Source organism: Chenopodium album, chromosome 5 (genome assembly GCF_948465745.1).
Source record: "Chenopodium album chromosome 5, dcCheAlbu1.1, whole genome shotgun sequence".
Taxonomy (NCBI): Eukaryota; Viridiplantae; Streptophyta; class Magnoliopsida; order Caryophyllales; family Amaranthaceae; genus Chenopodium; species Chenopodium album.
Window position 1 is genome coordinate 77,402,878 of NC_137838.1, and position 27,225 is coordinate 77,430,102.

Genomic DNA, 27,225 nt, shown 5'->3' on the forward strand with positions numbered 1-27,225 from the left:
TATTATCTCTAATTATGAATAATTGTGTTAAGATAATCGTACATAAAATCTCATTTACACAAGTCTTAATTCTAGGAGATAATCAAATTGGATGTTATAATATCTCGATAGAATCTCGTTTACATCATTGTGTCCGATTATGACCATCTATACTTTAAATTGTTATTACATGAATGTGGAAAAACCAACTCACCATACCACAGAAAAGGAAGAACACCATATTAGAAAATCTCCCACTAATTGCGACCTTCAACTTCTTCCTTTCTACCCAAAAAAACAAAGCTTCAATACCATAAACCAATAAATAAAGCTCAAATTCACCAAACATTTTCACTTTTTTAGTTAATTTTCTCAAAAATTTCAAAACCCTTTTCTCAAAAAATGGAGGAACAATCATCAACCCTCCTAAATCACACACCCACAAATTATTTAAGAAATTATCTCACTTCCACTTTCTCTCATTTTCTTCCATTAAACCATCCTTGCATCAATGGCGGCTACTCTGAGCTTCGAATTGATGATGATTCCGATGATGGGTCATCATCTGATCAACCTTACTGTAAACCCTTTGTTGTTCTTGATGTAATTTGGAATTTGGGGTTTGTTTTGGTGTCTGCTTTTGTGTTACTTTGCACAATTGCAGAGAAACCTTCTAGCCCTTTAAGGGTTTGGATTGGTGGCTATGCTCTACAATGTTTATTGCATGTGGGGTTTGTTTATTACGAGTTTCGCCGCCGTAATCATGGTGGTTTTGGCGGTGTTTCGGCGCCGGAAGGCCATTTGCAGTCTCACAATAGGTATACTTCTATGCTTTGGTACATCAACTTTGCATTTCTTGTTATTAGTCGTAAATATGATTTCTTTTGGGTTCAATTGAAAGAATTGGGTATAATTATATTTTTTTTGTTGTAATTTTCATGTTAGAGGTGATTTTGATTGGTGGGTTTTGCTTGTAATTGGGTGAAATCCTGAAATGTTTGATATTTGCTGTAGGTGAAAGAAAAAGATTAGCATTTTTGTGATTGGTTTTGGATAGTGGGTTGAGCCTGTGATCGGTTGGATTTAAACACTGGAGAAAAAAAAATTGAAACAAAAAAAAAGAAATTGACATTTTGGAATTGTCATTTAATTTTGTTAGTTTACTGACTTGATGAATATGATGATAGTGATATGACTGATATCTTTGATTAATGGATAGCCAGAATATAGGAAACAAATTTTTTTTGACATGTTTTACATTGCAATTTGGGGGTATTGTGATAATGATTGAAACTGATGTCTTTGGTTGATGGTATATGGTTGTAGTTTGCCAATATAGCCCAAAATCAGTAAATCATAATCAATACTCAGGTAGACTATTCACTATACTTTAAAGTTGTCTTCTGTCATAATTTATGGTTTGGGATTATCTATAATCTATATGTATATAAGTAGGAATTTTTTTATGGCAACATGCAAAGGTTAGGTTTGAGTTAATGGTTGTGGAAGGGCACTGCAATCTTTGTGGTCCTTATTATCTGGTTCATTGAGGGTATCACTGCTAAATCTCAATTGATCTGATTTTCAGTATTATGAAGAGATTGGAATCACTGAACACAGTAGCATCATCCTTTTGGTGGGTTTTTGGATTTTACTGGATCGTGTCCGGAGGCCAATCCCTTTTGCAGGATTCTCCCCGTCTTTATTGGTAAGTACATCTCTCTTTTTGTTTCTATTTATCTCTTCGTTCTAGGTTTTCTTGTTCCATTTTTAAAAATGCTATTGTTTCATAGGAAAGTATGAAACAGTCCTGTGTTAACTATTTAGGATAAAAAAATTACTGGATGAAGTAATGGGAAGAAATTTGATCATGAATTCTAGTTAAGAGAGCTGACAAAGTGACAAGTATGAACAGACTAAAAACTGGGTTGATAGACTATAGCCAATTACTAAGCTCAAGATTAGATATTCTTCTCCCAAGTGATTCTAACCTTGCTTCTAGCGAGTAGTAGGCTATGCTTTGGGGGCTTTTAAAAAAGTTCTTCATTTGTATCTTCTTGTGGTCTCATCTTTTAAAACCTACACTGCTGTAGTTGTATGTTGTTTAGCAAATTTACAACAGTTCACATGTTATTAGTTTCGTTCGATGAAGGTCTATTAGATTTTGGTTGTTATGTTGTTCTGGTCTTGCTGCATTTGAGTGGATTGTTAGGGTTATGTCCCTTACAAGTCAGAATCTAGGTTGGTGCCAGAGGGAGGTTCCTATTTCCTGTAGATTAGCACAGTAAGAAAAAAGATTCATCTTCATTTTAGATTTTTAGGGACAATTTGTTCAACTTTGTGGTATGGCTCTATGTACATCTTGTACAGCCTTAAAACCATGTCTAAGATTGGATCCATATTGGACAGCGGTGTTCTGTTTTCTGGTGAGTAGAAGAAGGAAGCCTTGGGAGCCGTTGGTGATTAACATTTTAGAGTCATGCTGATGCAAATGGGCCAAAATAATTGGGTGTTTGTACGTGTATCAGCAATACTGTTCAGGGGGGTTGTGGAGGAGGTTTTAAGTATCAATGATGGTCATTGGTTAATGTGTGAAATTTGTCCTCCAGCTCCTTTCATGTTGACCCAGATTTCAATTGGGAACAGGGGAAGGTGACTTTGATCTACTGCTAATACCGTGTAGTTAATTCTTTATTAAGTGCTTTAGAGAGCAATTGATAAGTTTGTTGGGCCCTTTCCTAACCCAGTTCTACTGGTCTCCTTCCTTCCTAGCTCATTGGTGGTCGGTCTCAATTCAATATAAGTCACGATGAGTAGATTTATGAAAAGACTTTGAATCCTTTTTATCGGTTGATTGCTAATTTGCTACATCTTTTTCCTTTTTCATGATCCTGGGGAGAATAGCTGTAGCTCATCTGTGTAGCTGTGTGGTGGTAATATGAATCCATTATATTTTCAAAAAATTGAGAAGAGCGCTGAATCTTAATCTGTCTTATGGCTTTGTGAAACTGTTGTATGCAATTCTTTCAATGAAACTTATGGATAGATGATGAAGGTTGTTGCTTTGTTTTATCTTTGGGGCTGTTTGGGCTGTTGGGGTATGGACATTTCCTCCTTTTTTTTTATGCAGAAGATTATTAGGGGAAGGGGGAGGGGTTGCTGCCAAGTTGAATCAATCTGTTAATAGTATGAGAGAAATCATATATGAGTAGATCTTCAGCGGTAGATCTTATTTGCAGGTTCCAGGCTTAGTACATCTTATTCTGCCTTTTAATTCAAGACCTACCATTAAGTATTCTTCTCTCCCCCCCCCCCCCCCCCCCCCCCCCCTTTTTTTCTCTTCCAAATAATGTAGGTGCACAAGGAGTCTGGGTGGAAGTATTGCTGGCTTTCTTTTTAGTTGTTCCTACGTGATTCTTGTTACTATATTTATTTTAAATGAATTGATGGTGTGGATAGCTCATAAAAATTATCTTCTCTATGAGGAGTTGGCTTAGAGATTGAGTGGTTTGATTTGACCATCAAATGTCATCATGTCAGAGCTCCTCAATTCGTTGTATTCATGATTTTAAAGTTTCTTTTTTTCATTTCGGGGGGGAGGGGGGGGGGGGGGGAATATATGATTGTCTGCTTGATATCCTTTCCATTTTCCAATGCCTCATGGAAATCTCTCTACCAATGTTACTGGCATGTTAAGATTTCTTTTATGGAGATATGCAGATGAAAGCATGAAACTAATGACTTTCTGAAAATGATTATTGTTCTCTTTTGGTGCTGAGGTGGAGAGGATGATGAAGCTATGGTTATTGTATGCTTTAGAGGATCTGTATGTTACTAGGTGGTTATAAAGGGTATATATATACACTTGGTTTTTTTTTTTTTTTTTTTTTTTTTGGGGGGTGGGGTGGGGGGGGGGGGGGATCAAAACAATGATATTTTTTCTTGGTACCTGAAGCCCTAAACAGAGTTGTGTATATTGGTGCTGTGGGTCAGCCTCCCTTGACAGCCATGATAGTTGTGGGCACGAGGAGAGATGATTATGGTTGTGGCTTCGTGGTTACGGTGATTATATCGCATGCTCTGGAGGATGTTTATGTTGGTGTTGTGGGTTAGTCACCCTTGATAGCGAAGATAGTTGTAATTTTGGCTAATGTATATTGAAATTGTGGTTACGGAGTGGAGGCAAGTGGACAAATAGATCCCTCCATGGCTTTGGTTGGATCTTAGAATTGGAGGACCTAGCCAAGTCAGTTCAGGCTAGCTTAATCATTTGACTGGCTCAATCTTTAACTCTTGTTATGAAGCTAGACTGTTGTAGTTTTGATAAGTTAAATGATTTGCCCCTAAGGTACCTTTAAGGTAAAAAAGATGAAGGCCTGCTCTGAGTTAAATCCTCTGAATTGAAGTGGGCTGATTTTTTGGGCGTTGCTGAATGAACCACTAATTTCACTTTCTGAACCCATGTCAGCTTGCAAATTATCATGGTGCTTTCTGAATAGAAGCCATTTCAGACAGGTTTCACTTTGTACGAGGACGAGTGCGCCTACTTGTTTGGGACAGGGTTAAGGAGGATCTTAAGTTGTGCTGGTGGTGAGTGCGGAGGATGTAGTAGTAATTTTGGGCAAGAAAAGGAGGACAATCTGTAGCTTTTGCATTGGCAAACACGTGGTAGATTTGGAGTTATGAATAAGTAGAATGTAGCATAGGTTGGATTTCTACCTTAGTAACCTGAAACAAGAGGAATGAGGATTGGTTGTAACCTTACCATGCCAAACCAAACACGGTGGGACTCAAGACTTGTTACTTTGTTAGTTCTTTTCTCGTCACAGTGTTACACACGTACACCGTTGTTGATTTATCCTCATCCTTCCTCGTATATAGATTTGTCCCTTGGTTCATTTGTGTATTCACCATGCTATTTCCTGCTCTTTACATATGATTACTGAACAAGATTCCAACCCTGTCCCCACCCACCCCCACCTAGAAAGAACTATGTGCAAGTCTTTGGATATTTTTTTTTCTTCTTCTTTTGGTGCTAATGAAATAATCAGTTATGAATTATGATGCTTATCTTAATACTCAGTAGGAGGCAAAAGTTCTAAACTTTTATTCAGACTCGGATACCCATAAATCTATAACTGACACAAATGTGTCCAAGTGTTTGGCTCATCTGTTTGTCGTCATGAATGCCGAAGTTTCTGTACCAATGTTGGAGTATCAAGGATGTACTTGGGGTAAAATGAAGAGTCTGGTTAAGATAGGTTCTGTTACCATTCTTGGACAATTTGTGACCATTCTCATATTCCATTAGTTTAGATTGTTTTCTTTTGATCTTTCTTTTGCCTCTGCATTTGATATCATTAAGTTTTTGGTTTTATTAAATACATTTGGGTTTTCTTATTTTCAAGTTTTGCAATAATGACATGGAGTATTTACGTTGTGGTACTGGTGCTATAGTTTTCAGATGTCATCCTCTTAGTTTCTACATATTGTCAGTATATATATATGCTACTCAGGGTTGTATTCTTATGCTCAAGGAACATGATGTTGAATTTTTTTTTGTTGAATTGCAGGTTAGCTGTAGTATTCCTGGCACTCGATGTGTTCTTTATGATATTTTGCATAGGAATGGCCTGTATAATTTGCCTTGCTCTTTTTTGTTGTATCCCAATTGTGGCAATTGCTTATGCCATGACGATTAGAGAAGGAGCATCTGAAGATGAGATCAGACTACTTCCAAAGTATAGGTTCCATCAGTCTTATGCATTAAAGATGTCTGCCTCTGTGGATTTGGGAAATATGAATGCTGCTGACGAACTAGCCTTGCAATTTGAAAATTCTGTGAGTGGCACCGCCTTTTATATTTTATAAGACCATACTGTATTTTTTATGCTTGGAAAACATTTCCCTCTTTTTTCTCATTGAAAAAAATTCTAGCCGGTAAGTTTAAGCATGCTGATATGCATGAAGGATATCTTTAGTGTTTGGCAAAGGCCTGCAGTCCATTAGTTTTTTTGGGATAATGATGGAAATATATAAATTGAAATCAAGTTCACAGTACTGTAAATACTATACAATGTGTCCCTGTGATCTGACTTGTTTGTGTCTTTTGCAGGAATGCTGTATATGCTTATCACGGTACGTGGAAGGAGCAGAATTATGCACCCTTCCATGCAACCACAATTTCCATTATGGATGCATCAGCAGATGGCTGCGGATAAATGCTACCTGTCCGCTTTGTAAATTTAATATCAAGGCTAAAGGTGATGCATTGGTCTAATAAGAATATGCTCTCTGAAGCTGTGATTATTAGCTCAGTCAGTTAACTGTTCTCCCCTCAAAATGAAGATCGATAGTGATGAAGCACTGCTGATTTCTCACCGATCTGTTGGCACTTGGTAGCTACTAATAGATCATGTAGAAAGGCAATATGTAGAGAAAACTGTTTCCCCCGGCTTCTGTAATCTTAACTGTTAAATTAGTGTAAATAATCAATTTTTAATTTTAGGTCTCTTTCTAACTCACCATAGCATCAATTTTCTTTGGTTTTCAAATCTTGAAGCAATAATTGATACAATGCTGAAAATAATGTAGTATGACTCCGTATCACAGAGTTGCTACGAGTTTTGCCTGTAAAGAAGAAGGCACGAGTCGCACGTCTTTGTAACATTGAAAGCATGCTAGCTTTGCCTAACTATACCCTTTCCACCTCTAGATAATTTTGACTAACTACTGGGACTATGCTCTCCGGCTCTCCCTTCCACCCCAGGCTTTAAACCTGAATTTGAAAAAAAAATACACACTAAACTTTAAATTAACTGAACTTCATCTAACCCACCCCAATATATATTGGAAATTAAGAAAGGCCCTCTTATAGTTCTATGAGCCTTTATTATTATCATTTTTTAAGAAATATTTTGGTTCTTTTTTACTTGGAATGAATGAATTTGAATTGAGCTAAAATGAAATAAAAACATAGAAAGCAAATTGACTGAACTAAACTAAATTGAAAACCAAATCCTAACTAACAGGGTATTACACCCCTAAACCAATTCATGCGCGTGAAAGGGCCAACATTGGGAGAATTAAGGGGTAAAATTAAAGCCAATTCTAGGAAAAATGATCTACATTGCCCTTGATAGATTGTTGCAAACAGAAAAACAAGTACAAATTGTTCAAACATATACATTCTGCTGAATTGGAAAAAGTTGTGCATATCTATGTTTCTCATCAACTTCGGCATCTACAGGACAAGATTTCTCTGCTAGAACAAAATACAAAACATGCTACAAAAGGAGTATTAAACATTTTTTTTTTCTTAAGCCAAACAGTTAGTAACCTGGCTGCTGCTTCTCTTACACATTCTTGAGCTTCTTCATCTTTGAAGGTGGCCATCGGCCCTTCTTCCTCATCTTTCTTTTTCGCATTAGACGATTCCTCCGGAGTCTAATCTTCTTTGCCAATTTCATCTTTAACTTCTGTTCAAGCTTCATTTGCAACTTTGACTCCAGTGGAAGATTCTCAACTGATTTCTTATCTTCCTCATCTGGTGACTGATCTCCACCTTCTCCAACAGGCTCCTCTGCAGCTGAGACCATTGCAACGACAATGCCTCTCTTTTGAGCAATTACGGGTCCATGAGCCTGTAAGCTGTGTCCAAAGGTTGGATGCAATGCAACACACACATTTTGCAGCCTGATTGCTGAAAGTCCACCAAAAAAAGTCAGTCATCCATTAGGACGTATAGCAAAGTAAACAGGCCAGGCAACAACATTCATGTTCGATTTCTAATTCGAATATCATTCCAACAGTACATGTACATTAATACTCCATACAATGATTTTCTAAGATTCATTTTCTTCAACAATCTGCATTTGATTATCTATACAAGACACCTCAAAACCTTGCTAAGAACCACTACTCTGATATCTTATCGAGGCGATTACCAATATGGCATAATTGGCATCTACAAGGAACATTACCAAACACCAAAAAGAAAGATGCAGAAAGACAACCTGTACATAACTCGTTTCGAGCTTACTCAAGAACATTGCTGCAAACAGCCTTACAAGAGTACTAGGGAACCAAGTGGGGTGTAGTATGTCCTAATTCTTATGAATAATAGCAAATTGTAAGCAAATTCAGGATTATAAAAGGTCCCACAAACGAAAATTTTCATCCTAATCCCATAAAACTTTAAGGTTACATAAATTAAAATTCAATCTATTAGATTATACTGGGGAAAAAGACAGTAAATTTGGGAAACCCAATTGAACCCAGAACAAGAGTACAAAGTCAAATTGGTGCAAATCTCATCGATGCAACATTAACAAGATTGAATTGAATAAATGATTAAACAGATTATTTAAAGCATAAGCTTAGCTTAAAATTTGACCCAAAATTACATCAATTAAAGAAGCACTCCAACTGCTCGACGAAATTCCCCAATAAAATACAAAAGCAAGATAACCCCAACTAACAGGGCAAAGCAGAATACAGAAAATGGGTGTTAAAGCAGTAAAACAATTAAACCAAGTAAAACACAAACAGATAAACAAAACTCAGAATTCAGCAAACATGATGATGAATGAGTTGTATAATATATGCATTAAATTCAAACCCAGAAATTGAAAATGAATAAAGTAATGAAGAAAATACTCACGGAAGGAAGAAGAAATAGCAATGGAGGTGAAAGGAGGAGCAGAGGAGAGAGAAAGGAGAGGTGAAAGGAGAGCCATCTCTCTGCTTAGCGCAGTAGAGTGGGAGCGTGGCTTTTGGATAAGCTTTTGTAAAGATGGCGGGGATAAAATAATATCACATGGGATGAAACAAGAGGTGATCAACATCGACCCGCTGTGAAAATAGGCGGGTTGGGGCAAGTCTAAAATCGTTTTTTTAGTTAAAAATTCAAATCTAATTCGAAAAAAGCCTGACAAACCTATTATTTTTTTTTTGTGGGTTTGGACATGAGATATCATGTTAACTACTGAGCTAATAATCACAGCTTCAAAGAGCATTTATTGTACAAAAGGTTGATCGATTTAAATAGCAAATGAAAATTTTAAAATATATATGAAGCAAAACGGTGATGGTGTTTTTTATGTGTGGTTGACCACACCGTATGGCCGGAGTTACTTATTTAGAGGTTACTAAGTCGGTCAATAGTTACTTATTCTGGGTTTACTCAATCTGTCAAGGGCTACTTATCCTAGGGATACTCCGCTGGTTAGCACGTTTTCTATGTGAGAGTAACCTCTGATTGATCAAGTAACCCCTGACCAAAATATCCCCGATCGACCGAGTAATTCATGATTAAGTAGCCCCGGCCCTAGCCGACCAAGTAAATGAGTAATCATTGAATAAGTTTACCCTGATTAAGTAACCCGATCACACGATGTAGCAAGCCACACAAGAAAATTAGTGAAACGGTGAAGGTGAATGTTGTAAATTATGAGTTAATTAATGTTTAATTTTATCCTCAGATTTAGCATACTATTAATTAAGATTGCAGCAATTATAGATGATTGAAAGCATCTAATTAGATTGCTACTTGATTGAAAATTATAATAATAATTAAGATTGCAGCAATTATATGGCCTTTAAAATGTTTATTTACATGTTTTGTACTAAGCTCCCTCAATCCTTAAATTACATTCCTATTACTACTCCCTCCGTTCCGAATACTTCGACCATTTTGGTCTAATTTAAGTCCGAAAATAATTGATCCAATTGCATTAAAATACCCACAAACTATTTGTGCAAAATTAGTTTCCCCCATATAAAATTTTGTTTTTTCATGTATTTTTAATACTTTATCTCTCTACTTTTTTACAAATCCCGTGTAAATTTATCTTTCTAATATGTTTTTATTTCTTTTTATTTAAGTTTCTTAATAACCGCGAAATCAACCCTAAAGGGTTGAAGTTTTGGGGACGGAGGGAGTAGCTAGTATTTATTCCTCACATAGGGTTGGTTTGGTAAATGGTTTTTCATTGGCTTTTGACTTTTGGATTTTTCATTTGGTCAAACATCCAAAATTTGTGTTTGGTAAATGGCTTTTTCAGCCAGCTTTTCAGCTGGCTTTTATGCCAAAATGAACAAGCTACTTGGAGAAGTTTTTGGCTTTTGGCTACCTAAGTTACTAATAACATCCAACAACCAATTTTACCAAATATGTTTTTAGACTAATAAAAAGTCAAACAGCCAACAAAAAAGCCAATACAACCAGCCAGTCAAACCAGCCGACAACCAGCAACCAATTGCCAAACAAGGCCATAATAGAGAAGTAGAAATGTAATTTAGGGACGGAGATAGTAGTATAGGCACATGCACGGAATGGTTCATATGTGAAACCTTAGAAGTTTTCATGTGATGTTGACCTATGACTTCAAAAAAACATCTATTCATTATGTCTAGTTTAAAAATATACAAATATACGGAGTAATGTTATCCGATTATAAAAGGGAAAAATATTTATAAAATTAAAAAGAAATGAATTATATTTAAATATATAAGGGAGATGAGAGTGAGGGATAACTCAAGTGGTTATTAGAGCTTTTCTATAATTTCAAAATTATAAAAAGTTGATAAGACCCTACATGACTATATTTTACTTTATGTATAAGCGTGATGAAATAATGTAAAAGTCCAGTTGTTGCAATAATACTAGAACGGATGAAGTATTTAACATGTTTTAGATAAAATTTGCTTTAAATAAGTTATTTTAAAAATAAGGAAATTTTGTCTAGAATTACCCTAAATATAGGATCATTTGTGAACAACTATTTTTTTTTTTGTTTTTTTTTTTGGAACTACCCACAAGTTACAAAACGTTTGAGTAGCACTACCCGCTAACGTTTTCCGTCCAATTAAGACGTTATTGAGCCCACTTTTTTCACTTTTCCCACTTAATTAACTCCCCTAATTACCTTCTCTCTCCTCCCTAATTAACTTCCCCTCCATTCTCACTCAAAAATCCAAAAGATTATACTCAATCAATTGAATACAAATTCTCAATTATTCAAGTAATGTTTCACACTTTCCTTTTAATTCATTGTTTATTGTATTTGTATACAAGTTTTAATTGAACGCAATTAACATAATTAGGGTGTAAATTAGGGATTCGGATTAGGGTTTATGGGTTCAAATAAATTTGGGGGGTTTTTGATTTCTAGGGTTTAGGGGTTCAATTGAGTTCTAGGTTTCGGTTATTTTGACTTTGAGATTGAATTCAATTGCATTTTAATTACTAATTGGTCATTGCAACTGCTAGGATGTCTACTTGACCATTGTAATTGATAGGATGTCTAAATTTGGGGGTTTTAATTTCTAGGGTTTAGGGGAAGTTAATTAGGGAAGAGAGAAAAAGTAATTAGGGGAGTTAATTAAGTGGGAAAAGTGATAAAGTGGACCCCATTAATGTTTTTTTGGACGGAAAACGTTAATGAGTAGTGTTACCCAAACTTTTCTTAACTTTTGGGTAGCTCTTAACAAATAAAAAAAAAAAAAACGGGTAGTTGTTCACAAATGACCCTATCTTTAGGGTAGTTCTAGACAAAATTTCCTAAAAATAATTATAATCAAAGCAAAATTAATACTTCATATATAAATAGTGCAAAAAAATTCAAAGCGTGTCAATAATTATTTGAGACAAAGGAAGTATTAAACTGTTCTGATTATGGGGTACGATCCACAAGCAAGTAACATAAGGATACTCCACACCCTCAATTCTTTAATTGTTGGAAAATTTAACAACAATAAACCAACTTTTGCTCCATTCTCCCAAAATGGACCAACCTTTAAATCTTCCAAAAATAGACACAAGTTTGTATTTTTTCTCCCAAATTAGACCAAGCAGGTCACTTGACTTGTTATACCAGGTTGCAATCCATGTGTCAAGTCCTTATTGGTTAATTTTTCTTTAAAAATATTTTGATAATTGATAAAAAATAATTATTTTAATTTTTAAAATCAAATAATTAAAAAATAAAAACATCCTCCCTTAGTCCCTTTCCCCACCACTGCCAGCCCTACTCCCCACTAGCCACCTCTCCCCGGCCAACCGGCGGCCGACGCTTAACTGCAAGCAGCACCTCAACACACAAAAACCAATCAACCAAGATCAAATCCGACACCAAGATAAAAATCGATCCCCTTTAATTTCTCTGATCCGATCTCCTCTAATCGGATCTCATTCTACCCAGAAAATCATCAATGGCACGCCACCGCATCACCGCCTCGCCTTCTTCTTCTTCTTATCAATTATCATGTGGAACAATCGACCCATAATACCCATCGACAAACTCAAACTATACTTTAAAAATTGAATTTTTTTTGCTCAATTTATTTATGAGAAATTTATGAGGGTGATATCGTGTGGAACTTTCACAAGAATCACAACTATGCTTAATTGATTGTGGTAGGGATATTTAGCAATTGATGTTGATGATAAAATGGGTGTGGAAATTATTTAACTATGATTAATTGTTGCCGGAATCTAAGTTTCCGATGACGATGAAATAGATTACTCCATCAAACCTGAGTTTTATAATTCTGATCTTGATGACAAGGATGAGTCATGGGTGGCTAGAAAAAGAAAGTTCCACGAAAGACGTCATGCTCAGCTCGCAGTGGGTGGGGGGAGGAGGGCTAGCAGTGGTGGGGGTGGAGGGCTGGCGGTGGTCGGAGTTTTTGGTTTGTTTTTTTTTTTTAATTAATTTATTTATTTATTTATTTTGTTTTGTTAATATTTTAAATTAAAAAGATAAATAAATGAAAAAAAAGAAGTGACCGGTTATTTAGGTCATAAGTCAACTTGGTCTAATATGGGAGAAAAAATGCAAACTTGTGTCTATTTTGGGAAGATTTAAAGGTTGGTCCATTTTGGGAGAATGGAGCAAATGTTGGTTTGTTGTTGTTAAATTTTCCTTAATTGTTTTGTAATGATAATATAAGCTTCAATTCCAATGCCCCTAAGAAAACCAAGAATTACAATATAGAAACAAAACTTATTAATTATTTAAGAAGTACATCAATTACATTTGCATTACATTTTATATTCTAAGGAGGTCACAACAACATGAATCACTATTGATGCAATCACAATTGTCTCCATATCTACCGGAGTAACCGGACTTAACTAAGCAAGCATCCAAACATGATTCATACGAGCAAGATGTTAGAGGAAATGGATACTCGGCACATACTTTTGGATCACCTGCATGAACGCTACCTGATTTTTAACATTTCAAATGAACATCTAAATCAGTGATGCACTTGTATATGAGCAAGGATTTTAAAAATTTACATATCTCTAATGAATAATAATAATAATAATAATAATAATAATAGTAATAATAATAATAATAATAATAATAATAATAATAATAATAATAATAATAATAATAATAATAATAATAATAATAATAATAATAATAATAATAATAATAATAATAATAATAATTACCATATGGGAGCAAGAGCAATGACATTATGAAGAACAAAGTAAAAAATCCCTTAGCCATGGATGATTTTGATGATAAAAATAAATAATTACAAAATTTCTTGAATGTAAAGAATTTTGTGTGCAATTTTCAGAATTTATATTCTAGTTTATATATCTCTATTATATAAGCCAAGGGAGGATGTGGTATCTATGTGATATTATTGCATCAATACCCTTACTCATCCTATCAATTGAATATCTCATAAACCACTATATGATATAATATGAAATCAAACCTTTTCTTAAAAAAAAAAATGAAATCAAACATGATTATGTCATAAATGTCAATCAAGTCGCAATCAAACTAGATGCTTTCTATCATCTACAGGTCTAATTTTAAGGGGCGTAATCTCATCACTATTTATAAAAGTATAACAAATATAACTGAAGCTAAATGTGTAAACAAAAATTTTAAAGGTCATATTTGTCTCAATACGTACTATTCATAAAATTAAGTTTGGTCATACTTTTAAAAAGGTACTCCGTATATAAGGAAATTGAAGGAACAAGATAGGGAATCATGTATGATTTCTAAGCATCAATGCATGATGCTTAGAAATCATGAATAGAAGGAACAAGATAGGGAATCATGTAAGATTTCTAAGCATTATGCAGCAAATCATGAATTGTAGCCAAATACAACTAGTACTAACTGATTTGGAATCAAGTCTTTGTGAAATTGTGAGTTTACCTATATATATATATATAAACTAGAATACAAATTATCAAAATTGCGCACAAAATTCTTTACATTCAAGAAATTCATCTGTAATTACTTGTTTTCATCATCAGAATCATCAATGGCTAAGGGATTTTTTGCTTTGTTCTTCATAATATCATTATTCTTGCTCCCATATGGTAAGTTATCGGATGATTTTTATTATTATTTTTTTTTTTTTTGGAAAAATGGACGATTTTTATTATTAGATATATGTAAAAATTTAAAATCCTTGCTCATAAACAAGAGCATCACTAATTTAGATTTTTATTTCAGATGTTCTATGTCAGGTAGTGATTCATGTTGTTGTGACCTCGTTATAATATAACAACGTTATGCAATGTAATCAATGTAATTGAACAAAAAAAATTAAATTATAGACTATTTATAAAAAAAATTAACTATTTATAGACTGTACTATAAGAAGTCATAAAGGTACGGGTGAAAATCGATCCCAGTATCTCCTAGAACCGAGAGAGAAGCTTTAACCATTTGAGTTATCCCTCATTCTCATATCTCATATCTCTAGATTAACAGTACATAATGATTGTGAATTTGCAATGTGAAATAATTATTGATTCGGAAGATCATAATCATGATTATATATATATATAAGGATCAAAGAAGGGAATTGCATATGATTTCAATCTTCAAAAAAAAAATGTAGTAGCCTTGTCCTAATTAGTAATTATGTAGTATCATATTATAATGGAAAAATTGCTCCCATAAATCCCAACTTTGCCGCGTCCGCCCAAATTAATCCCTACTTTTGATTATTATCTATTACACCCAACTTTAGGGGGTATTAATTTCTATTGCACCCAACAGGTCACCCAACCTGATGTAGCAGTTACCTATTCACGTGTCAGCATATGATTCGCTTAAAAAAAATTAAAATTAAAATTAAAAAAAAAAAAAAAAACACCTTCTCTCTCCTCCCTTCTCCCCCTTCCCTCTCTGCTTCCTCCCCACATCCCTTCCCCCACGGCCACCCGCAATCAGCCGGCGGCAGCACTACCTTCCCTTCCCACCTCCGTATCGCCGCCTCCCAGCCCACCTCCCCGCTTCCCCTTCCCCTTACGCACTTCACACACGTACTCCACCAACCTCCCTGCTTCCCTTTCCCTGCAACTCCACCAACTTCCCGTTGCAACCACGACCACCAGCAACAACCTTGCAAACCACCTCCCCTTTCCTCTTCGATCACCTTGCAAACCACTCAAAATCCCCCAAATCCTAACCCTTAACCCTAACATTCGAAATACTACAAAAACGGCAACAAAATCAGCCACCAACGGCCGAAATCGGCCGATAAAGGGTTGAAATCAACCATTCAGGCCCATTATCGACTGATTTCAGCCATTTGTGGCCAATTTAGGTGGTAGATTTTGGGGAAGGGGGTTGTTTTATGGTGGGGAAACAGTCGTGCGGTGTGCGGTGGTGGTTGGCCATTTTCGCCATTGTGGTGGTCGATTTGGTGAGGGGGCTGTGGTGGTTTTCGGTTGTGGTGGGTGTGGTCGTTTTGTTGTTGTTGCGGTGGTGGAAGAGAGCAGGGGTTAATGGCGTGGCTGTGGTGGAGATTGATGGTGGTTTCGGGTCGGTTTTTGTGGAGTAGATGGTGGCAGTGGTTGCGAGTGGTTTGGTGGTGGGAGTGTGTGACTGGTGCGTGGCTGATGGTGTTGTTGGTGTTGCGGGGTGAAGGTTGTAGGTGGAGCTGGTGGTTGATTTTGTTGGACTGGAGCAGGGGGCTGCGTGGTGGTTGATGGGAGGTGGTAAGGGAGTTGCGTGGGTCTGGATGTGGGAATGGAAGCAGGGGAGATGCGAGATGGAGTTGGGATGGTGGTGGCGCTGCTGTTTGCGGCGGCTGGTGGTTGAAATTGGCGGCTGGTGGTGGTGGTGCGGTGGTGGAGGTGGGGCAAGTGCTGTATTAGTTTTAGGAAATTAATTTTTTTACTGTTTTCATTTTTTTTTAATTTTTTTTTAATTTTTTTTTCCAACCAATTACATATTGACACGTGTGCAAAAAAAATTAATTCACAAATGTTAACCTGATTAACCGGTTTCAGGTAAATTGGGTGCAATAGAAATTAATACCCCCTAAAGTTGGGTGCAATAGATAATAATCAAAAGTAAGGATTAATTTGGGCGGACGAGGCAAAGTTGGGATTTATGGGAGCAATTTTTCCTATTATAATTGGAAAGTAGCAGGGTTTTTGTGCATTTGCCAATGTATATAAATAGAATACATGTAAATCTAAATTGCACACAAAATTGTTTGTTTTCTTTTTCATTATAATCTATGGCTAAGAAATTTCATACTTTGTTCATCATATTATTAGTGTTCTTGCTACCATATGGTAAGTTATATATCGACGATTAATTGAAGTGTATTCTTAATATTAGAGCAAATTTTATGTAATTTTTGTAAAATTCTTGCTTAATTACAAGCATATCACTAATTTAATTTTTCATTTTCATTGGTGAATATTATTGATATCAGGTACTATGTGTGGTAGTGGTGGTGGTCGACCAGTATGTTCTGAGTATCCAATTATTGTTACACCATGCAATATTAATATTTGTAAAGCTTCTTGCTTAGCTGAAGGCAGTAGATTTGATAATGGAGGTTGCATCAATTACTTTTCATGTTGTTGCGACATATCCAACATTGATGATACATCGTAGTACAATTCAATTCACTAGTAGAAAAAACGTCATTTGATTGCTTGCTTAGGGTGTATTTATATTGAAGATGCAACAATTTGTGATGTAATCTTGAATAATTAATGTTTGGCGCTTTGGTTTGAGTGTGTTCTATTAATTTGATTTTCACTTATTTTAACTAATTGAACTTGGAAAATGATATATATAGCCCTTAGGACTACATATAAGCATTAAAAATACTCTAAAAATGTTTATATTTGGAAAATCATGACAAATTCACACTAATTACACTAATTTATGCGTGTTTTTGTCTGAATTCCTAATTTTATACATTTTCCAAGAGTATTTTTAATGCTTATACATAGCCTAAGGGCTAATGGGCTATGTATAACATTACCCATTGAACTTATCTAAACCTTATTAAAACTTACTTTAGCTGTAATTTGTATTTGGGTAACCCTTATCAGAACTTATTAAACATGAACCGAACTTATCTGAACTTAGGACCTGTTCTCTTCAGCTTAATTTTAGTTCAGTTCAATTGAACTCTATTCAGTTCAGTTTAGCTCTCAGTTTGTAAATCAGAATAAGCCCTAATTGGCTTATTACACCTGAAATACCTAATTAAATTCCATATACACTTAATGCTGTATGTTGACCTAATTATCCGTAATTGCGCCCATTTAGCCCAATAAATTCTATATTGCACACCTTAATACTATAAGTCGTTAATTTAACCCCCCTTGTGAAGACCCTAATGTATGAGAAATATAATTGGGGTTATATGTATGGGTGTAATTAGGGATATATGGGGTTAAATGAATGTAATTAAGGGTTGATATCTGGTTTGTACAACCGAATGAACAAATTATAGAAATATAATGAACATATAGCAAGAGGGCTCGTGAGTCGTGGCTACTTCCCCAACCTACCACCCCTTATCTATATCGACATTTATACAATAATTTATTATTAAGTCATGTTCACTTTATCTTATTTTTGCATAATATAAATTATTTTTAATTTATTGAATTGAAATTATTTTTACAAAACTAAAATTATTTTTACGGATTAAAACTTTTTTTTATTGATAATCTAGTATATTCGCTCCTTACAATGACTAATGTTAATGAACATATTTCTATAACCTTCTAAAAAGAGAAAACATGGTTTGCATCAAAAGGGCAGTTGCACAATATATTGTTTCCTATAAATTCCATCCATGTCCCTTTTATTTATTTATTTTTTTTTATTTCCCTTTTTTTTTTCTTTTTTTTTAAAATTTGTACAGAATTTTCTACAGTTCAACCGTTTTCATGGGTTGTGGTGTTGGCAAAGTTTGTTTTTATCCCTTTTTATTTATTTATTTATTTTTATTTCCCTTTTTTTTTTCTTTTTTTTTTAAAAAAAATTTGTACAGAATTTTCTACAGTTCAATCGTTCTCATGGGTTGTGGTGTTGGCAAAGTTTGTTTTTATCCCTTTTTATTTATTTATTTATTTTTTATTTCCCTTTTTTTTCTTTTTTTTTTTTGAATTTGTACGGTTTCCCTTTTTTTTTTTTCTTTTACAAGGTGATAATTGCTAAAATGGACTAAACAGAAGGTGGTAATTGTCAAAATTTCCTAATTACATATTAGTAAAAATAATTTTAAAAAAAAATGTCAATTTAGGAGTGAATCAAATAAGATTACTCATGACTATTTTTCCAATATTCAAATGCATTTATCACTAAAAGGTCAAATGAATGTGTATGATAAAGAATAGAAGAAGATATATGTCGTCGTAACTTTTAAAATAATTTTATATTATACTAAGTTAGGGCAGCTAACACATGCCATATACAATTAGCCATATTCAAAAAGCACTTTTGGTTTGGCTTTTGTCTAAACTAAAGTTATTGCATCATTAATAACGAGGGACAAACTATAAACAAATATTTTTAGAGGTATCAATATCCGCACACTATTATAAAGAGTTTTAAAAAAAAGGCATTTATCATTAATGAGGATAGAGAATAAGATAAATATTTTAGAGAGTACAATCTAAATTTTCTTAAACTTTTAAAAATGCAGGGATATAGATTGTAGTCAGCTTAAGTATTTGAATGAACATAGGTGACCCAAAATATAATTAAAGTATATTTATTATTTTTTGAGGATGATTATGAGAAATAAATATGATATTTATATTACGTACGTAGGCTCACTCTTTGTACCAAATATTATTGTAAGCCTTTGCATCCAAGCAATGATTTTTACTAATTAATTATTAACGTTATTATTCACAATACATCACATACACTTTCAATTTAACATGTTTTTTTTGTTTTTTTTTTAATGCAATCTAACTTAATTATTTGTAGGGTTGTTTATGTCAACGGTAATTTTTTTTTTCTTCTTTTTTTACAGCTTGGTTGTTGAATAATATGATTATATTTCTATGGAGTATTAGTTTTGGTAAAAATGATCCATAATATTATTAATAATTAATTTTTAATGCATATTAGATTTTTACATTACATTTTTTAATTTATACAATTTAAATATTTAATTTATAGGTTGAAAATTTTATAATAATTATTACAGTTGGTTGATGCGTGCGTAGCACGCAGCGACCCAACTAGTTTAATAAGGGAAATTGTTCCGTGTACCCTTAAGATTTTACAAAATGCACCGTGTACCCCTGAAAACTTTCAAATGCACCGTGTAACCCAGAGTTTTGTAAGAACTTGCACCAATACCCCTAGACTCATATAACAAATGATAATTTTGTGAAATTGAGACCCATATAGGCTATAAGCATCAAATTCTATTAAATTGTTACAGTGTAATGCTAAAGTATTTAATTATCAAGCAAACTTAATTGATAAATCAAATTCTAACACCCTAAAGTTTAGGATTTAGAATGATTGATGGAGTTCAAATTTTGATGTAATTTATGTTTTTAGGCGGTTTTACACTTTTACTCCATATACTACATATAAAGTACTAAAAATGAGTCAGTGTGTGTGGGCATAATTTTAATTTGATAAGTCAATGATATGTGCATTTGTAAGACGATATGTGGTGCAATTTTATACAAACCTCAAGGGTACATGTATTTGAAAGTTTTCAAGAGTACACAATGCATTTTTCAAAACCTTAGGGATACACGGAACAATTTCCCTTTTAATAAACTAATACTACATCCGTTTCATATTATTTGCCACAATTTGACCTAAAGTGCGAGCGTAAAATATCTAATCGTTGCAAATAATATAAAGCGGAGATAGTATTTCTTTTACTAGATTGAAATTATTTTTCTACGAAGTACTATATTACTCCGAATTATTTTAAGGTGAAGAAAACCGGACCTAGATTTTAATTAAATAACATGAAAATCCTATAGCACGAGAAAAATGAAATAAATTGCCGCATGAGAATTATTGGTCATGTTGACATACTAATACTATGCCAACCTCCTAAATTTGAGGCTAAACAAACCATTACATCACCCCCCACAATTCCTTGGATTTTGGAAGATTTGCTGTCTGAAAGATAGAGATGAAGAAATAAGGGGAAAAAAATTCATAGGATTGTGTAAAATCTGGGGCAAGATTAATTGATTGTATTGTATGATTAGCAGGGGAAGCTGGTAATAATAAGATCATACATCTTAATCTTCCCTTCTTCTGCATTGCCCACCAACTGTTTGATAAAATTCCCCTGTGAAAAAAATTCTATCAAATAAGTATGATTTTGATGATGGGTGTTAGATTATAGCCATGGATGACCAAATACAGATCCTTAGTAGGCGTAATAGCATGACTCCTGATGGGGGTTCTTCTTGGAATTATGGGTCTCAATCTATGCATTCGACGCGCTCGTCGAAACCTGAGAGGCTCTATAAAGTTTGGCCTGGGAACAATGTATGTGTTACTCTGTTTTGCTATGATCTTTTATGTTTTAAATGTTGTTATTCATTGTATTTTTGAATTTGGAAATGTGGGGTTTTCATGTTATTATTTAGTACATTTTGGTGTTAGCCATTTGATATGAATTGTGATCATTGCCTATTTTGATAGTTGACAAAACATGAAAAGTTTCCTGATTTTGAATTTGCATTGATGCTAAATTGCTGATTGATGGTAATTAGTTGAGCACTATATTAGCTTGACATGGGTATAAGTGTATGACATGCTAGGACTCGAAATTCTAGACATGGAGATTATGTGTTTACAACTTCACTGAAATCTCCGTGTACCTTTCACATAACAAATGCATATGAAAACATTTTAGGTGGACTTGTTAGCTAGTTCTTGTTGAAACTCTTATATTAGGTTCATTTGTGAGGATTGTATAGCATAGTGTTTTAAATCTCAGTTTTCTTACGTTTCTTTTCTCCACCAATATTTCTTTAGTGATGAGCAAGGAATTAATTAATATGTTGGATTGTTAAGTTTAAGACAACATTACATGAAATTAGAATAAAGAATCGAAGTAACTTAGGCTAAGCATGTGTCCACGGTCTGTTTGCTCAATTGATGTCATTTTTCCTGATTTTTATTGGCAATATGCTACTATGGGTGTGGAGCTGTTTCATGTGAATACAAGATTTGGAAGATCAAATCAAGGATTTTTTATCTAATTTCATTTTATTTGATAAAAGTTTACTGATCGGGGATAATAGTTTGATTCCTTTACAATCATGCTGGCCAAAGTGAATCAATGTTTACATGTGATGTTGTGTATCTTTAACTTGAATGAAAACTCTGTTTATCCTCCAAGCCTTTTTAGATAAAGTTGAGAATTTTGGTTGTATTTACTTTTTTACATTAAGATTGCCAAAACTATGCGAGGAGTAGCTTTGATGAACACCCCCCTGTTGTAGTGAAAGTTCCTGCTGATTAGGCAGCCTCAAAATGTTTCCTTGTTGCATGCCAGAAATTACAGGCTATTATATACGTTTGTGAGTGTTATATAGCATAATGTTTTCAACACTTTCTTATGTACTTTGTATATTTTTTACTCATTAACAATATGCCTGTTATGAGTAATCTGAGGGATTGAGGTGAAACTTGAAAGGTTAAGGAATTATTAATACGTTGGATTGTTAAATGTACAACAAAATTACATAAGACATAGTAAAGAATCAAAGCAACTTAACTTGAGCATGCTTCCATGGTCTTTTTGTTCGATTGATAATATTTTTTCTGATTTATATTATATTTCCTGATTTATATTGACAATCTGCTACTATAGGCACAGTGTTGCTGTATGTGCAATAATTGGAAGATCAAATAAAGAATATTTTGATCTAAAGTCATTTTATTTGACCAATAATTTACTGGGGTTTGAATCCTTTTCGATCGTTGCTAGACAATGCAAAGTGGATCAATGTTTATACATGATGTCATGTAGCTCTAGTTGAATGAAATGCCTAAGCTATGTAAGGAATAAAATTGATTTACTTCCACTTGTTGCATGGCAGAAATTTCTTTGTGGTGGGAGATTGGTACTAGGTCCTGATGCGGGATCCTTGTATTTATCATCATTTTTGATAGGATTTCCAGCTATTACTTTCTGTATAAGGATGCTCGTTAGGATCAAAGAACATGATCCACTATATGGATATGGGGTGCTCACCACAGGTGTCATTCTCACTTTTATGGTACGTTTTTCTTTGATTGATTTATGTTATTTTGAGCAGTATTGATATATTTGTTAGTCTTATGCAGTTTATGAACTTTGTAGGATTTGTTGTTCCTCTACATGACATCTGTTCGAGATCCAGGAATAATACCAAGAAACCATAGACCAATTGAAGATGAAGGTTCAGGTTCTTCATCAAGGGAATTGGTAGCAACTGGCAAGTCTGGTATTCTTAGGATTCCTCGCACTAAGGATGTGACGATTAATGGCTACACAGTTAAAGTCAAGTTTTGTGATACTTGTAGGCTTTACCGCCCACCCCGTGCTTCTCATTGCTCAATATGCAACAATTGTGTGCAGAGATTTGATCATCATTGTCCATGGGTGGGTCAGTGTATTGGACTAGTAAGTTAATTTCTATTATTCTTGATCATACAAATATTTGTGACGCTTTGATATGGTATTTTCTGAAGTCTCTGCATCAAAAAAAGGTTTTATCAAGAATATGTTATTTCAATTTTCAGCATATAAATTTTGAGAAATGATACTACTTATTCGTATGAAGCCAGATCTTACTGCAATCAGAATGGTAAATTTGTTCATTTGAATGCTCTATTGCATTTGCAGTTGTCTTTATGAAGTTTTTTACGATTGAACTTCCTGTAACCATTGGAAACACTGTCATCAAAATCCTTCCCTGAATGATAGGACATCTCACTACTAAGACTTGATAAGTATCTTTCACGGACTTAAAATGAATTTATTCTTAACTAAGTGTTGCCTGTAAATAACTTCGATCATTTACAATATAAGACTGCATGAGCTCTTTTGCATTGTCTTGTTTTTCCAGGACCAAGTAGAGCCCCTGTTTTAGCCTATATATATGACGGAAACAGTCTTCAACAATCTGTTAAAGAAATTATATTAATAGCAGTATGTAACATACAGACATAGACCAACCACCACTTTTTTGCCCCAGTGGGTTACATAATCTTACTAATGAACTGAATAAAAAAATCTGCTGCAGTAGCCTCTAGGTACAACCAGTGCCAAACTTGTACTATGTCAAAGAATGTTGATGATATGATTTGTTTCTTTCAGTTTCAGATTCAGGTTTCGAATGATTAATCACTTGAATATGGAAATCTGAATTTCTTTTTTTCTTTTTTTTCTTTGTTAAAAATTGATGCATGTATATGCCTGATCTGCCTTTGTAAGGTTTTCCTATGTCGTTTCTTGCTCTACCATCAGTATTATAATTTTCTCCTCTTTTTTATTTTCAAACTCTTATCCTGCTACAAGTGTTACTAACTGGAAATCTCAATTTTTCTGCAGCGTAATTACCGTTTCTTCATCTTCTTCATATCTTCATCAACATTCTTATGTATATACGTCTTTACATTTTCATTGATCAATCTTCTTCGAAGAAGGAAAAGCCTCGTGCATTCAATGTCTCGTGATGTTGTTTCAGTCATTCTAGTCGTTTATTGTTTTGTAGCTGTCTGGTTTGTTGGTGGACTTACCCTCTTTCACTTCTACTTGATGTCAACTAACCAGGTGATGATCTTTACACCAAAATTATAATAAGTTTACATTTTCTGCTATGAGAAAGTATGAATTGTACAATGTTCATGCTACAAAGCCTTGAGGCTTTAGCACATGGGGGTATAACTACTTGCGCACACCCCTTTATTTCATACTCATTGGCTGAAGACTGTTATTTAGAATTTTAGACTCTTTCATTTCATCTCAAATCTCTGTGTTAAATGTGTGACAATTAAAAGACATAGTAGTACAAAAACATTCAAAGATTTCATAAAATGGTTGATGCTTGGAGCTCTTGAAGACATACTCGTGTCCAATTGTTGTAGTTGAGTTTGTTGGTTTCAATTTGCATAGACATGTACCAGAACTTAAGCATGTGCCTGGGTCTCAACATTTTAGGTCTCAATGTCTCATAACATTTTCACTACAATCTGATATATTTTGTTTTCCAAGGCAGACAACTTATGAGAACTTCCGGTATCGGTATGACAAGGGAAAAAACCCCCATAATTTTGGTGTGGTCAAGAATATTAAACAAGTCCTATTCACCAAAACGCCACCTTCAGCTATCAATTTCAGAGAGTTGGTGATCGTAGAAGACGTAGTTTTACCTATGACTCCAAGTGACAATGAAAGCTATACTGGATTCGGGAAAATTTCAGATCAGGATATGACACAAAGGCTAACGCAAAGTGGACGTTGGGTGCTTCAAAGTAATTTTCAGAACTTTAATCATGAAGATAGTGATGAAAAGTTGAAAAAGAAAGTAGGTAACCAAGACACTTCAACTGATCAGTTTCTATTGGCCCCAGGACAAGCTTCTGCACCTCAAGGATATCAAGCCACATCTCGAGATGCTGCTGACATGGCAAAGAAATCTGAGAATGTTGATGTTAGTTAAGGCTGCCATGTGCATACCCTGATTGTGAAGGTAATCTCAACTCTAACTTTATACAAACTTATAGTATGCAAGAGGAATATTAGCAAGGTAAACACCATTGACAGTTTATATCTATTGTAGCTGTATTTTTCTCTTCCAATGGAAAGTTGGGACTTATCTTCCTGATTACTGAACGAGTTTTTCCAAAAATTTACTGATGTGTCAATGCTAGTTCTTGAAATCTCTCAAATTCTTAAATTTTCACGCTCTTTTTTTTTTTTTTTTTTTTTTAGGTTTACAGCCATTATGTGGCATAGGGGTTTTTATTTATAGCCATAATATTCTAATGTAAAATTAAGGCTCAACTAGCTTGCTTCTCAGTTAGGAATCTTAGGATGGAGAACATAACTAATTGATATCAACTATTAAGTATTAATGCATCTGGGTTCTGATTTTACTATATGTCTGCAGCATAACTGTATAATGCATCAAAGACCGAGAAAATTGATAGATGACTCTCATTAGGTACTAAATTTGCACCTCCCAACCATCACAGCCGTCCAAAATACCACCTTGTACCTTAAGATACCACCATAAGAGATTTTCATCACACCTATCTTCTCCAGTCGATATTTTTTTTTTTTTGGTTGCATTTCTCAGAGATTTGCAGAACACTTCTTAAACAACTGCCCCATGAAGTATTACTCGGATATGCAAAATTTTGAGCCATTTCTGAGACAATATATAGATGCAGAAACTTCTTACCTACAACTTCCATAGATTTGATGCATTGATCATTACAAGATCTTCCATCATACCAGTATTATTCTAATTACTGATAATTGTACAATCATGCTCTTAGTATACGTTGTGCAATTTAGGCGAGTTGGTGACTTGGTGGAGGCGAGTTGGTGGAATGTATGTTGCTGACTTGCTGCTTTATATTTTTACTGATTTATATATGGTTTTAATTTGAGTGTTCTGCTGTATTAGCTAATTAGTTGATATGTATCCGCTTGTTAGTTACAGGTTGAAGCAGGTAATCACAACCTCATGGTTAAATCAAGTGAGATTTATTCTCATACATGGACCTCTAATGGAATCAGGCTCATGAATCGTTGTATATTGATGTACATAATCGATCATGAGGGGATTTTTCGTGATTTAGACAACGAAGGAAAAGACTGAAGTATCTATCATGTACCTATAAGGAGAAAGAGTGTAAAATTCTGTGGCACCAAATGTGTATTTATGTAAAAATTTACAGTGAAATGAGGTGTATCATTTTGTAAAATTTCAGCAGTTTTACATTTACGAGTTTCTTTCTTTTTTCTTTTCGGTTTATTTTCAAATTTCCCTCTTTTTTCCTTCCCTCCGAGATAATTTTACCCAATTTGTATATTTTCATAAACTTAGAAATTTTAGTTAAGCTTTTTTGCCATGAAAAAAAAAATGTGTTTATCATTATGGGGTCATGGAGGTGTAATAACTTTCTATTATTATAAGTGTATGTCAGTATGTGCATACTAGAAGATGAAACTAAAGTAATGATATTATAATTATCATCTCATACGAGTATAAGAATATAAGATATAACCAAAGTTTTGAATGTAAGTATGTAACTATTGTAGTTGATGAGTTCAATTTTTGTAATATGATCATACTAATATGGTATGTGTGCAAATATTTTATATAGGCTAAATTTAGATAAAGATAAATAAGTTCGGGAAAAATAAGTTATGATGAGTTTAGTATTTTCCCACACATTGAATTTTTTTTTTTATTTTTTTTATTTTTTTTATTTTTTTTTTTTGACAATAGCAAAAGGACATACAACTTAAATTACAAATAATTAAACATGTTCATGCGGCAGTTCCTAGCAATGTCATTCGCCCTACTAATTGAAATTAATGTGAAAGTCTTTCACTGAAAGCTCTTCAATTCACTAAGGAAAAAAGGTCTATGATTTCGTCTCCAAATATAGTCAAATTTAACCAAAAAAAACTTGTCCTAAACCAAAATCTTACTTTGTATTATTTCACTTGTATTTTCTTTATGCACTATTAATCAACAAAATCTCATTGTCTTGTATTTTTTCCTTACTTCAATCAACCAAACTCCACTACCTTGTGTTTTATATTCATTTTAATTAAGCAAGTCATACTAAGTCATTACATCTTTCCAAAAACTTGTGCAAAAGTCAAATAATGTAATTATTAATTGAGACGAAAACGTTGAGGAGTATATTTTTAAAAAATTATAAACTCGATAAAGTTTAGATAAATGAAAATCAAATGTATAAT

General features: G+C 33.9%; 3 protein-coding genes across 4 annotated transcripts; 2 read left to right on the forward strand and 1 right to left on the reverse strand.

The window, feature by feature from the left end:
* Window positions 1-231: 231 nt before the first annotated feature.
* On the forward strand, window positions 232-6,484 carry LOC145631159 (E3 ubiquitin-protein ligase At1g63170-like). The gene is made up of 4 exons (XM_081683253.1): window positions 232-797; window positions 1,568-1,687; window positions 5,553-5,820; window positions 6,095-6,484. Exons 1-4 carry the CDS (start codon window positions 382-384, stop codon window positions 6,257-6,259), a joined length of 969 nt encoding a protein of 322 aa, XP_081539379.1. The 5' UTR covers window positions 232-381; the 3' UTR covers window positions 6,260-6,484.
* A 603-nt stretch (window positions 6,485-7,087) lies between these two features.
* Window positions 7,088-8,801, reverse strand: LOC145632367 (large ribosomal subunit protein cL37 alpha-like). The gene is made up of 2 exons (XM_081684727.1): window positions 8,642-8,801; window positions 7,088-7,681 (listed from the first exon to the last, which is right to left on the reverse strand). Exons 1-2 carry the CDS (start codon window positions 8,715-8,717, stop codon window positions 7,335-7,337), a joined length of 423 nt encoding a protein of 140 aa, XP_081540853.1. The 5' UTR covers window positions 8,718-8,801; the 3' UTR covers window positions 7,088-7,334.
* An 11,436-nt stretch (window positions 8,802-20,237) lies between these two features.
* On the forward strand, window positions 20,238-26,150 carry LOC145632368 (putative protein S-acyltransferase 1). 2 transcript variants are annotated; one of them, XM_081684728.1, is made up of 6 exons: window positions 20,238-20,774; window positions 22,337-22,516; window positions 22,600-22,902; window positions 23,833-24,054; window positions 24,500-24,973; window positions 25,946-26,150. In XM_081684728.1, exons 1-5 carry the CDS (start codon window positions 20,631-20,633, stop codon window positions 24,941-24,943), a joined length of 1,293 nt encoding a protein of 430 aa, XP_081540854.1. In that variant the 5' UTR covers window positions 20,238-20,630; the 3' UTR covers window positions 24,944-24,973; window positions 25,946-26,150. The 2 variants fall into 2 exon arrangements, with proteins under 2 accessions (XP_081540854.1, XP_081540855.1); XM_081684729.1 differs by having other exon boundaries at window positions 22,600-22,881.
* Window positions 26,151-27,225: the final 1,075 nt, after the last annotated feature.

Excerpts from the sequence above, each read along its gene's own strand:
- LOC145632368 (XM_081684728.1), top strand. The coding sequence starts at position 20,631 with ATGGATGACCAAATACAGATCCTTAGTAGGCGTAATAGCATGACTCCT. Across the intron at positions 20,775-22,336 it reads AAGTTTGGCCTGGGAACAAT|AAATTTCTTTGTGGTGGGAG; the intron begins GTATGTGTTACT and ends GTTGCATGGCAG. Across the intron at positions 22,903-23,832 it reads TGGGTCAGTGTATTGGACTA|CGTAATTACCGTTTCTTCAT; the intron begins GTAAGTTAATTT and ends ATTTTTCTGCAG.
- LOC145632367 (XM_081684727.1), bottom strand. The coding sequence starts at position 8,717 with ATGGCTCTCCTTTCACCTCTCCTTTCTCTCTCCTCTGCTCCTCCTTTC. Across the intron at positions 7,682-8,641 it reads TGCTATTTCTTCTTCCTTCC|CAATCAGGCTGCAAAATGTG; the intron begins GTGAGTATTTTC and ends GTGGACTTTCAG.
- LOC145631159 (XM_081683253.1), top strand. The coding sequence starts at position 382 with ATGGAGGAACAATCATCAACCCTCCTAAATCACACACCCACAAATTAT. Across the intron at positions 798-1,567 it reads CATTTGCAGTCTCACAATAG|TATTATGAAGAGATTGGAAT; the intron begins GTATACTTCTAT and ends TCTGATTTTCAG. Across the intron at positions 5,821-6,094 it reads CCTTGCAATTTGAAAATTCT|GAATGCTGTATATGCTTATC; the intron begins GTGAGTGGCACC and ends TGTCTTTTGCAG.